This window comes from Mesocricetus auratus, unplaced genomic scaffold, assembly GCF_017639785.1.
Source record: "Mesocricetus auratus isolate SY011 unplaced genomic scaffold, BCM_Maur_2.0 Super-Scaffold_100018, whole genome shotgun sequence".
NCBI classification, from domain to species: Eukaryota; Metazoa; Chordata; class Mammalia; order Rodentia; family Cricetidae; genus Mesocricetus; species Mesocricetus auratus.
Window position 1 is genome coordinate 40,143,549 of NW_024429199.1, and position 13,854 is coordinate 40,157,402.

The following is a 13,854-nucleotide window of genomic DNA, read 5'->3' on the forward strand; positions in this document are numbered from 1 at the left end:
AGAGTATTTAATTTTGGAACGTACATTGAGTGGGTGAAACTTCAATTTACAGTTATCTGAAGACAAAATAGCACCTTGGAACATGGGGGCGGGCAACAAAACTCAAACACACTGGCTGGATTTTTCTCACCCAACCAACTGTGATAGGCTCAACAAGAAATTAGCTGGCAGCGTTCAACTGTGGAAACACTGCCTCAGATGAAGGCACAGGTAACTATGCTGGTTATTTTCAAAACAGTGCATCGGTTGCCATAACAACAGCAGTGCCTCACCGAGACTAGCAACCAGCTCAACACTGGGAGGAGACACCAGCCTCTTCCTCCTCAGTTTCTTTTTAAAGATGGATGCTCCTTCCTTCAGCAGTGTGTCGGCTGCTGAAGTTAATCCGACCCCCATCAAGCACCATCTACTTCACCTCCATGGACTGAGGATTCATTTGAGGCAAACTTCATTTCATAAGACACAGCCCCAAGGCCAGGAAGTCCCTGTTTATAGGCACACAATCTTAAAACACATGAACTACTGTCCTCAACGGACTTCCCTTCCAAAGGATCCTCGTGTCTTCCTTCATTTCTCAGATGTCCCGTCAGGTGACGCAGGGCTGTGTTGGGCAGAACACTGATAACCAGAGAGCCTGATACCAAAATTTTCCCCAAGTAAGGAGCTCATGCTTATCTCCGCCTTGCGTGGGACTACAGAAAAAGGATGCCTGCTGAGATGTGCTCTCAGAAAGGTGATGACCTGGAGGACAATGCCCCACTCTTCTGAAGCTGGAGAGGGCTGTTTGGGCTCCTGAATAAGGTCACAACATCCAGAAAGAAGTCAGATAGAGAACACCATGGAATGATCTGTCTGACCCTGACTGCTGAGGTCACTCCAAAAACACATACTGCACTACTAAGAACCGTCTGCTGGCTTTGTATCGGCCTGGAGCCCGGGGTGGGAGCACACAGAACTAGAAAGCAGGGGTGATCTCTGCCCACCACTGTTCGCCTTCATCCCAACACTCCAAGTCCACGGCTGAAGAACTGATCTGGAGCCAGCATTTCCCACTGCCAGCCAAGTACAAAACACCCATGAATCCATGTAGAGCATCCAGAGCATACCCTTGAGAAGTGAGATCATGACTACTCCCCAGACACAACTACAGACTTAGCCCAGGGTCTAAGCTCATGCCAGGCCCTCGATAAATGCATGTTGAAAGACTAAAGTAACGGACAATAATTTTAATGGGTTACCACATGGAATTAAATGAGCTCTTGACTTTTGTTACCGGTTAACATGATTACAAGTAAGCCCCCTTCCAGGGCAGCTTCCATTCAGTTCTGGAACAGACTATACGCAGGTAAATCCTAGGTCTGTTGCCCAGGTTTGTGATTCCAGTAGGAATTTGGGGAAGACACAATCTTTATTCATCACTGACATTTCATTTGATTCTAAGCAGCATTGTTTAGTCTCCTGTTCAAGTCTTATCCCTAAACAAAAGCGAGTAGAAGAGGAGAGCGGCGGACCTGAGCCTTATGGTAGCACCACACACACACACCACACGTTCATCAAAGAGTAACGTGGCTTCAAGAAGACCAGGGTGAGTCTGGAACTGCCCGAGTCTGGTCAAGCTGAACAGCATAAACACCAGATGACAAGACTTTGCCGCTTCGGTCCTTGAAGACTGAAGGTCACCATCCTCTGAGTCCCTCCTGCTTGAAAACACCGTATGGTGTGGCACTTGAGTCTGCTCTTGCTGTGGTTGTGGGGGACAACACCATTTCTCCAAAGGGATACAAAGTGGAGGCAATTTACATAAAGGACTGCATGTGCCTGTCTCCTTTGGAAGTATGTCAGGACCAAATCAAAGCTTCCTGTGCCACTATCATCTACCAGGTGAAAAGGTACAGAAATTCCTCGTGTAGGCTGGAGAGACGGCTCGACAGTTAAGGTCACTTACTATTCTTGCAGTGGACTCGGGTTTGGTTCCCAGCGCCCACATCAGATAGCTCACAGCCACCTGTAATTCCAGTTCAAGGGATCTGACTGCCTCCGGCCTCTGTAGGCACCTGCACTCTTGTGGTGCAAATAAACACAGACAGACAGACAGACAGACAGACAGACAGACAGACAGACACACACACACACACACACACACACACACACACACGTGCACACACATACACACACAGAGAGTTTAACTTAAAAATTCCTCTTGATTCCCATGATCTTTCTTATTGCCAACAGGGAATACTTAAAGACACACCATCATCCACGTAGAGCTACAAAACTGATTTAGAACTCACTCACTACCTCAAGCAATGCTATTTTCTTACCATAACACTCAAGAGCTGTAGCACGCATTCATCAGAGCTCACGTCATATTTTACCAAAAGGGGGGGCTGCCAAATTTCCCCCTATATTTTGGGATTATTTCCTCCTCCTCCATTGGCTGATTAAACAGACTCATGACTCAAACATTTGCTTCTTCTACATAGGCACAGGGGAGCTGGTGAAATATTCCTACTTCATGCCAATGTCATTCAAGAGCTAGCCGTAGTTTAGGTTGCAAGAAAAACACATTTACTTAGCTCTACTTTTCTCAAATTCATGTTTGAGAGGATAATGAGCAATCCCAAGGCTGGGGAGAAGGTTCAGTGGGCAAAGTGCTTGCTGTCACCCGGGACCTGAGTTCAGATCTCCAGCATCCGGGCAGAAAGCTAGGCACAGCGGAGCACTCCTATAACCCTAGAGCCGAGGGACAGAAATAGGAGAAATCCTGGGGCTTGCTGGCCAGCCAGCCTAGCCAATCACGACATCCTATCTCAAAAGTTAAAGTGGGGACAACTGAAGCCAACACCCAACATTGACTTCTGTCCTCCACAAATATGCACTCACATACATGAGGACACGCATATAAACACATACACACACACACACACACACACACACACACACACACACACACACCATACAGCTACCAACTCCAGTTCTACTGTGAATGACTCACGACAACAAGGAGTTATTTTTCTACTTTTGGATTCACACTTCCATGGTGTAAAAGGAATAATTAGCACGAAGGTGGAGGGAAAAAAAAGATGCCACGGCACACATGAACCAGAGCAATAAAGGGCAATTTAAATAATAAACTGACAACACCTGCTAACAAGGAGCAGCCAATCCACCAGCATAAACACAACAGGCCATCACAGCATAAACACAACAGGCCATCACAGCATAAACACAACAGGCCATCACAGCAGCTCTCTCACATCCTACCCAGGTAACATCACGTGCACACTTAACCAAAGCTCAGAGCTGTGTCACATGTGTCTAAGCACACAAGGGATTTCATACCTCACAAGAGCACACTTACGTTTTCCGTGGTTCCAGTAATCACATGCAGTCCATCATAGGTTGATTTGATGTACATGCCCTAGAGGGAGTCACCAACATATTAACCCATTATTTCAACATTCACAGAGACCTGCAGCAAGACAGACTTTCAAAACATCGAACCATCCCTTTGGAACATTGGGTGCTTTTTCAGCCTTCCAAAATACCAGGAAATTCAATCCAAAGGGCATGGAGAGAGAGAACGGAACAACTGAACACCAGTAGATGAGATCAGATGGGCAATCTCTTTGATATTATAATGCGTGTACTGGGCACACAGGGTCCTGCCACAACTCTTATGATGGAGGAATTTTCTCAGGCCTGCTCAGTGAGCCAGGCATTTCAAACAAGGGCTCCTCTTCTCCGACCATGGCTGCTTTCCCAGGAAAACAATGCAGTTGGCTCCATCTGGTATCAGTGGTACACATGGGATGACTTTTGAGAGCCCCATTGTAAGGCAGAACGGGCTTGCAGATGAAGCAAGCGAATTAATATAACACAGACAGCAAATCAGTAGCTGCCAATGCTCTGTCATACAGAGCTCCAAAAGATGGATGGATAGGAATGCTATCCCATGAGACACCTTTAAGCAAACAGGCAAAATACCACACTACCAGATAAATAGCTCTACAACTTGACAGCCCAAATATCAGTGTTCATTCTTATTAAACTATTACAAGATGAAGGGAGACAGAAAAGGGGGCAGACAGGGTCAGACAGTTTTACCTGATTATCTCTACTCAACTTGTCTAATCTGCAACCCATACCATTCTGCAAAAAGACTCCAAATCCTAAAACCCTCAAGGTTCCCAGCATTCCTCTCAAAGGCTTCTATCTGAAGTCAATGCGCGTCTACCCTACAGAACTGTACATTCCTCCCCCAGCCATCACAAAAGGACAATTCCATCTCGACCCACTCGGGGCATGGATCAGATTTAACTTCTGACTACAAACTCACACCCAGGAATTCCTCCTGTTTTAGACTGTGCCTTTACTTCAGAGCCAAGCAAGAGTGCACTTCTAGCCTTTGAGAATTTGGGCTTGTTGACAGTGATTTTTTTTTCTTTTTGCTATCCCTCACAGCAATGTATACATCAGTGACTCCAACTTCCTCCCCTATGTCCCCCACTGTCGCCGTCACCAGCATCAGTAGCTACAGCCTCCCACTGCGTAAGTTCTGTGCTCTCAGCACTGGGCACTTGGCATCATCACTTAGGGTCATCCGCTCAGCAGGCCTATGAGAAAGCCCACATGGAAGCTGGTTCGAAAGCTCTGAGCGGGTCGATGAGCCCCCCTGGGTTTCTGTAGCTCCGCAAATTAATCCCGTGAGACATCACCTGCAGGCATCCTGAGAATTTGCTATTATATGCCTCACACAGGACAAAAGAACCATTCCTGAAATTTTCTTAGGAGTCATCTCCTTCCACCTGACTCCTCACACCTATCTTAAGTGCTAATAGAGACCTCCAGAATAGGTGCTGTTTGTTCCCACAGACCATCCCTCCTTTGTGGAAATGTTTTATATCTCCTTGCATTGCTAAGCCCCCCACCAAAAATTAATCTGTGAAGACCAAAGGGTAGAGTTTTTATGCTTGAAAGATAATTATCTTAACAGAGTTTAAGATGGCAAAGTTCCTAACTATATAATAATATAGTATCTCCACTACTCAGTGAGGACAGTAAGACACAGTCTAATGCTTACAAACCACCAAACTTCTTACCAGGCCTTCCCCGGGTCTAACATTTGGTAAGTGAACTTCCTCCAGGCACGCACACTGGCTCATAACAGGATCCGCAGTTGAGCGCATTGTTTTGTCACAGATGCCATTCAAAACCTTGACCTGGAATTGAGGGAGTTCAATCGTTAACCAGGCTTATCTCAAGGTGACTTTTAAAGAGACACACCTCAGGCATAATCTTTGGCTCCGGCCAGCCCTCGCTATGATAATCCTGCTCAATAAATGCCTGGCATTTGAACTCCGTGTCTACCATCTGGGGGAATGCTACTACTGTTTCAGCTTTCTATAAAAGCCTGGCTTTTATAACCATTCCTTTATGACCCCTGGAGCACAGGACAGGAAGAACCCCCTTTGGCATCGAAGGAGAAGGTCCCTCATCACCTAACAGCTTATTAGTGTAGGGGTCACTCACACTCCCTTAAATACAAATTATTGACAGAGGGGAAAGAAATTTCACTCCAAATCATGCTGTTTTGTTGTTGTTGCTTTGTTTTGTTTTGTTTTGAATAAGCTCCAGGTTTGCAAGGTTCAGGGAAGGGATCAAGCAACAAATGCACTGGATTCCCAAAGACCTCCTCTCTCCGCATATGCCAGCTTTCCCGTTATTAACATCTATGTGGTATTGTACATTTATACAGCTGAAGAACCAATATTTAAATCCGTAATTGTAAGCAGTATTCACTTTTGTGGTGTATGTCCTAAAGGTTTTGACAAACATCTAATTGTTTATGTCCATTATTAAAAAGCATTCGATTGGGTGATTTCATTGCCATCAGTGTCCCCATGCTCAACATAATCTATATTTTTTTCCTTCCTTGCCCTGGACTCCTGGGCAGCACTGAACCTTACAATGTCTCTGTGGCTTTGCTTTCTCTAGAAGATCAACCAGCTGGATTCATAGAGCATGCAGTCTTTTCTTAGAGGTTCATTTCAATTAACAACATACATTCAAACTTTCTCTACAGTTTTTCACAAGTTGATAGCTCATTTCTTTTTTTTTTTTTACTGCTAAGTAATAGTCTATGTTATGAATATCCCACATGTGTTTATCCCTTCACCTATAAAAAGACAGCTTGTCTCCTTCCATTTTGGAGAATAAAACTGCTATAAACAAGTCAGGGCAGATTTTTGTTGACATTAAGTTTACAACTCCTTTGGGTAAACATACAGACAGTGCAACTGGTGGGTCCTACAGTTAGAATACGCTTACTTTTGTAACTAACCGCCAAACTATCCTCTGAATTGTCCCAATTCTTCATCCCTCCAAGCAACAAGTGACCGTGCTCCATACAGCTGCCAACACTTGCTGCTGTCAGTTCTGAATTTTAGCTAACCCTAGTTAGCAATGTAGTGGTGTGTCCTGGTTTCAGTCTGTAACTCCCCAATCATAAACGACCACATTTACTTGTGTCTCCTTTGGGTAAAGTGTCTCCTCAAATCTGTTTTTAGCTGGATCGTTTTCTTATTAGATGTGTTTCAATATTTTGATTCTGTCCTTTAAAACGTTTTCAAAATATTCTCCCTCCACCGGGTGGCTTGACACCTTACTGTCTTCAAAGTGAATCTCACAGAGGGAAGTTTCTGACTTTAACGGAGTCCACTATTACTTTTCTTTGATAAACTCCTCTTTTGGTTTCCTGTCTAAGAATTCTGAAGCCCAGATCGCCTAGATTTCCCCCATAACATCTCAATTCCTCTGTTTCAGGTTGTGAATCTTTAGTGCCTTGACCTCAGTGACCCCTCCCTGTCACTCTACAGACACAGGAGAGCACCCACAGGGAGTGGTTTTCTACAGAGGCCATCCGGGCTATGCATCAGAGCATCTACCCTTCCAAAATCAAATGAGCAAAGACATCCGAAAATTCCAAAGGGTGACTGACTCTTCTTTCCAAGGTGGAGAATTCATGAGGTGGTACTTTTTCACATTCCTCTAGTTTTGTTTAGCTTTCCTATTTATGGAAAATATATTTATAGCAGTTTCACCGCCAAATTCCTCAATCCAAAAGGAGGAGGGCTTTTTATCAAAAGGGCACAGGCTGCCTGTGTCAAAAGGAGGAAGCGATGATGAATCCTTCCAGAATGTTCTTTACATAGTCATAGTACATACCCCTCCCCCATCGGAAAGTTTTTGCCAAGGTATTTTTCTAAAATCGAAACAGTTCTTCAATGAAGTACACACATGACTCTCACTCTGATTTGCATGCTAAGTAGCTGCTGCATAACTGTGCCCTGATGAATTAATTGTCCAGAAGAAACAACAACGGTAAAAATCAAACAAACAGTGACCCCAGTATAGCCAGGAAGCAGAGGAATTTTCACAAGCAGTGGTCTCCTTAAACAACTTTTACTCTTCCCTCTAAACTAACAAATCCCCAAAGCCAGTATTTCAAAATTCATCTTGACATAATTAGCCAGTGCATGTAATTAATACAATTCCTACTGCCTTTGGAAAATGAGTTGTACAGTATGTTTTAGGAAAATTACACTTACCACGTTTAAAACTTTATCCTCCATTTCTGCTACCAGGCAATCCTAAAGAAGAAAGAAAGAAAAATAGTGTAAGAATGAAAGGCAAAACAATGGTCTAACACAACTGGTAAATAATAATGGAGATGAGAGTACGCAGCCCAGCTGATGTACAATACAACCCTAACCCACACCTGTAATAATGGAGATGGGAATACGCAGCCCCAGCTGATGTACAATACAACCCTGACCCACACCTGGGACTTGGGGGAAACATCCAGGAAGAGGGGACACAAGAATTTTAAGAGACACGAGATGAGGACAGGCCTGCTGCTAAATAGCATCATCCAGACACGACAGGGAAGCAGCACCCACGAATCTTAACAGTATGCTTGTCTAAAGAAGACCTACATTATGACAACACCAACTGACAAGACAGGCGGAATGTCACACTGCCCTAGGAGAAGAGCCACAGCCCATCAGAGGAGGAAAGACCTGTTTCCTCCAGGGATGAGCCAATCCCAGTGGCCTCCCCTAAAAACATATACATATGTGCAATACTAAAGAGGTCCAGGTGTGTGCGTGCGTGCGTGTGTGCGCGCGCACGCGTGAGAGTGGCGTATAACAACAACTGAAAATAACTCATTAATTTGAGGCAAAGTGGGGGAGACATGGGAGGAGTTGGAAGGGGCAGAGGGGGTATGAAAATAAATGTAAATACAGTATTCGAGTATGAAATTATAAAATTTAAAATCAAATTAGAAAATAAAAAAAAATCTTTTTTAAAGAAAAAAACCGGCTTGGCTCTTTTGGGAGATCACAAGGCCCCTGACACACCTTCCTCCCAACTCCACCACTGCACGAAGGCTAAGTAAGCAGTCCTGGCAGGCCCAGATATACAAGTGGGGGCAGAGGGGAAACAGCTGACACGTCTCTTCTCCTAGGGCTCTGATGTCTTTTAAATCATGTGACTCATTCTAACAGGTTTTGAAAATCTATGGGGGGGGGGGGGACAAACCTATGTACTAGGAGCCTAGAGCTCAGGGATGAGTGCTTGCCTAGCACACACAAGGCAAGACCCTGGGTTCTCCAGTCCTGTTACCAAACAAGCTACACAATTGCAAGCTACCTACTGGCCAGTCTGCAGAGTAAGAACAAACTGGAGAATCCTATTTATGGTTCCCAATGTGACCCCAGGCTCAGCTAGCCATGGCCAACAAGCCAGCAGCCCTTAGCTCAAGTCCTGCCTATAAGAGTAGTTTTCAAAATAAGGCCTTGGGTAAACTTGGCCACAAAGGTTTATTTTAAGCACCAGTGAGATTAAATCACATACTTCAGTTCTTAGAAGATGAAAAAAGTTGAACAAAACAGTCATTAACACGCTGCCAAAAAAGTGGTCTTGAGGCATGCTATTGATGACATTAAATAAAGGGCTGGAATGCAAAGCATTATTTTTTTAGCTAAAGAACAAAAGACTTGGAACACTGCCAGCAGGGTTAGCCCATTAGAGGAGTCACCATTGTCCTTTCTCCAGAAGCCATCAAAGTGAAACTGACAGGAGACTTCCACAGGTTAGCCTTCTAGAACCATCTGCACTAGCGGATTTCAACCCAGTCCACAAAGTGAATGAGAGGAAACCAGAGAAAAGAATTTCTCCTTTGTTAATTTTTAAAATTAGATTTATTCATTTTACTGAGTGTTTTGCCTACATGTATGTCAACGCACCACGAGCATGCTTGGTGCCCTTGGAGACCAGAAGATGGTATTAAATCCCATGGAACTGGAGTCGTGAATGCTTGTGAACCAAGAGGATGCTGGGAATCAAACAGGTGCTCTTAACCGCTAAGTCGTCTCTCAGCCCAGAGACGTACCTGGTTTCTTTAGCGTTTATTTTGTGCCACTGAGTACAATCCAGCACTGAGCCAATCTTGAAAACAAGGCTAACAGTCTCAGGTGTGTGAAAAATATCAATCAGATCTAAATTTACCGGGTAATGATTTTCATTTAGGTTGGAATGGCATGTTTGGGTCATTTTTCTTGAGCATTAGCACAGAGGAGGGCTACCAGTTTTTATCCTATATGATTTGCTTGTCTTCTTAAAACTTTGAATTTTCCTCTGCCAGATATAAAAAGAAGATGGAATAAGAGTTATTTTACTGTTCCCAAAATTGATGCTGACTCTCAAGAAAAGGGCAACCTCGGGGAAAATTTTTAAGAAACTTAAAAATACATTTTCCCACAAGCTTGATACAAACCTAAGCTACATGAGCCACTTTGCAAATCATTATTAACTGCAGCTTGGAGATGTATTGTTCAATCTGTACTTCATGCATAGGAACTAGCCCATCTATTTCCACAACAGGTCATTGGCGAGTACACTACAGAGAGTCGCTGCACAAACAGCAACTCTGCAAACTGTTCATTCGCGGGGCCTTAGGATGGTGATATAACAACACTCTAAGAAAGGTGGTCTCCAGTCTTCCTTGGAGACCATCACCTTGTCAGAAGGCCACTCCTACTACACCACGGCACACGAGTCAAGGTTGAGGTGTCGCCGATTGGTTCCTGGTATTTGATTCTTTGGAATCCATCGATCCCAATGGGCTTCCAGTCATGGAGACTGACCAACAGGCACAAGCCAGACTCTCAAACTGTTCAAGCCAGTGTGTGCACAGACTCACCATTACCTTCCACCAAGGGCATGGTGGCTTCCCACACCCATTCCTCCCCACCCCGAAAGGAAACAGCTGCAGGCATGACTTCATATAACATGGCACGGTAGCAGGGGAAGGAACAAGTCACCCCCTCCTGAGTCACACACGGAAGAGGAGCTTCATGACAGCCCTTGGTCACCTGGATCAGCAGTCAGGGTCACCCAGGGCAGCTAACAGCTTGTTCCCAGGTGGGTCTCCTCTGCCTCCGCCCTCATTCGACCTCCCTAGGAATGGCGCAGCCTTGTACAGCCTGCTAAACCTCCCTGCCTCTCTTTCCTGCTCAGCAAAATAAGGTGGCAGGGGCACGTCTCAGAACTCGGTGTGATCACAGGGCTCAAGGATGAGGACACGCCCGACACAAAATCCCCGCTCAATAATGGTGAGCCCCTTCTCCTCCCCGCTCAATAATGGTGTGTCCCTCTCCTCCTCGCTCAATAATGGTGAGTCCCTCTCCTCCTCATGCAATAATGGTGTGTCCCTCTCCTCCTCGCTCAATAATGGTGTGTCCTTCTCCTCCCCGCTCAATAATGGTGAGTCCCTCTCCTCCTCGCTCAATAATGGTGTGTCCCTCTCCTCCCCGCTCAATAATGGTGAGCCCCTTCTCCTCCCCGCTCAATAATGGTGTGTCCCTCTCCTCCTCGCTCAATAATGGTGTGTCCTTCTCCTCCCCGCTCAATAATGGTGAGTCCCTCTCCTCCTCGCTCAATAATGGTGTGTCCCTCTCCTCCCCGCTCAATAATGGTGAGTCCCTCTCCTCCTCATGCAATAATGGTGTGTCCCTCTCCTCCTCGCTCAATAATGGTGTGTCCTTCTCCTCCCCGCTCAATAATGGTGAGTCCCTCTCCTCCTCGCTCAATAATGGTGTGTCCCTCTCCTCCCCGCTCAATAATGGTGAGTCCCTCTCCTCCTCATGCAATAATGGTGTGTCCCTCTCCTCCTCGCTCAATAATGGTGAGTCCCTCTCCTCCACACTCAATAATGGTGTGTCCCTCTCCTCCACACTCAATAATGGTGTGTCCCTCTCCTCCCCGCTCAATAATGGTGTGTCCCTCTCCTCCATACTGCTCTCTTGGTTTGCTCAAACACCGCTCCACTGCTCTGCGCACAACCACTGCCTCTTCATTCTTGCCCGTTACACGTCAAGTCTCCAAGTCATTAAGAGGGTTCCCAATGTGGCCCCCAATCCCTTTCCGCCTTTGTTTCCTTCATCTCATCTTCTACCCACAGCCCCGGAGAGGAGGACTGGTCCTTGCGTTTGGCGGAGGCTACAGCAGCAGCAGCCTTGGAAGTGTGTGGAAAAGCAGTGTCGCTGCCAGGGGAGAAAAGAAGAGCACACGCCCCTCGCCGCGGCCAGGAGGGCTCACATGCTTAGACAAAGCAGAGGGGCTGGAAACGTCAGCTCACAGGAGATGCACAAAGGACAAGGCAAAGCAGGTGTGTCTCTGCAGACGGGGGCATGAGACAGAGACTCCAGAGACACACGCTCCTGTGCCTGAAGTGATGAGGAGCTACACGTGGCTCCTAGTCCTCCAAGTCCCCAGTAAAGGAAACGACGGAGGACTGAATGAGACAGAGGGCGCAGTTTCCGAAACAGCTGCCACCACACTGCACTAGAAATGACACGGAGTCATTCACCAAGCTGGGTGTGTGCGTTTGTGCATGTGCGTGTACACATGTGCACACGAATGTGTGCCCATATGACACTCACAAAGAGATGGTTCTTTCAGTTACTATAGAAAATAAATTATGGTCAAGAGCCAAGGACATATCTTTCCCAAAGTTTAGAAAGTGACATCCCAAGTGTATGCATATGCCTTTAGTCATCGTTCTTTAAAAGGTGTGTGTGTATGTGTGCATGTGTGTGTATGTATAATACATATTTATGTGTGCATATACCCATTCATGTCTGTAGGCATATTCTTATGTATGTATACATATACACGTTCATATGTATAAACATATTCCTGTATATACACATATTCATTCACTTATATATACATATGAAGGAACTGTCAAAGACCAAACTCAAGAGTTATGAAAACGTGTTCAAACTAAAATATTTTTAAGTTCCAGAAAATGAGGGCAGCATATATATTTCCTTCATTCTCCTTACACTATCAAGTATGACTCTGGGAAACAATATTTCCCCAAAATACCCAAAAAGCTAGATCTTAATATCTCCACCTGAGTGTATTCTTTCAAGGGAGGCAGTGCTACCCTTTCTATGTTATATCACACATCACCTTCAAGACCGTATTTGAGATGAATGCCGTTTTTAAAGCATCTCACATTTCCCTTGAGACTAGCTCGGTGCACTTGCTATGGAAGGAAGCGTACTTACAAGAAGAACCAGCACCACACTCACACACACACACTCATTCGTGTCATTTATACGTGTGTGGTCACATATATGACTTTTGTAAATAAAACATCTCTCTTCCCCTCCCTTTCTTTGCTTAGTCCCCTACACTCTTCTATCTACCTCTTTCCCTGACAGGATAAATACAATTCCTCCCTCAAACTATCAGGTATATTTACTTCTTCCTTTACATATAGGTTTATGGACATCTGACTATATTTGCATATATGTGTAGACACATATATACATGTGTATATGTGATCATTAAAAAAAATTTAGGCATCAGTTTTCTTCACATCTTAAAAATAAGTAGCCCAGGCTGGCCTATAACTCACAGAAATCTGCCTACCTCTGCCTCCCAAGTGCTGGAATTAAAGGCGTGCATCATGCATGACTCCTGGCATCTCTCACCTCATTTTCATAATGCCTTTATTCATACTCACAAATGGGACTGGGAAGGGAAACTTACAGGAATCCCACCAGGCCGTCTGAGAAGGTAAGCATCAGTGTTCTCACGGTATACACAAGAGAGTGACGTCAATCTAAATGACTTAGCCGGGGCCCAGGGCTAATGTGTGGTAGGGATGGGATTTGAACCTATGAAGAGTATGCTCTTAGCCATTAGACTAACTCCCCCCAGAGAGTACCACAGGGAAGCAGAAGCGAATAGTGCACACTCACTGTACCTCTCGTGACCCCTGAGTGCGGGGTTCAATCTCCTGGCAAAAGGCCGATTCCATCAGGCCGATTCTTGAGTGACAGCTGCCTGTCTCCCCGCTGAAATGCACTCTGAAAATCACCCTCCATCGTGCGCCGTGTGCCATGAGGCCCCGGTGGGCGGGAACAAGTGCAGAGGAACACTCCGCAGAAGGCACAGCCACACTGCACCTGGACTTCCCAGGTGAGAGAGGACTACATTTCCCCAATCATCGGTGCACAGTATCGATAGCTCTCGGCCTAGGAAAAAAGCTTCAAACCGGGGTCCTGCAAACAGGCCAACCCTGACAGATGGGTTATCCCAGTGGCATCTTCTCAGCAAGGCCTGCTGCAGACACGGGTGCCAACCATCTCGCCTCTCCATCCTGCTCCCCTGCCTCCCCAGCTTGCTAACGTCTATGTAACTTCACACACATGTAACTTTGTTCACAGACCTCGATTCTTGCTTGTCCTCCCCAGACACTAAGCTCATGGAGTC

At 45.5% G+C, this 13,854-nt stretch overlaps 1 protein-coding gene across 3 annotated transcripts in view; it reads right to left on the bottom strand.

Annotated features, from left to right (window-relative positions):
• The window catches only part of Cnksr3 (CNKSR family member 3), a 90,685-nt gene that overhangs the window by 14,521 nt on the left and 62,310 nt on the right, over nucleotides 1-13,854 (bottom strand). For all 3 annotated transcript variants that reach the window (XM_005065906.4, XM_040728398.1, XM_021224617.2), the window contains 3 exons: nucleotides 7,611-7,652; nucleotides 5,103-5,222; nucleotides 3,362-3,421 (listed from right to left, as the gene is read on the bottom strand). In XM_005065906.4, coding sequence (XP_005065963.1) covers nucleotides 3,362-3,421; nucleotides 5,103-5,222; nucleotides 7,611-7,652 — 222 coding nt within the window. The remainder of the gene's footprint in view (nucleotides 1-3,361; nucleotides 3,422-5,102; nucleotides 5,223-7,610; nucleotides 7,653-13,854) is intronic.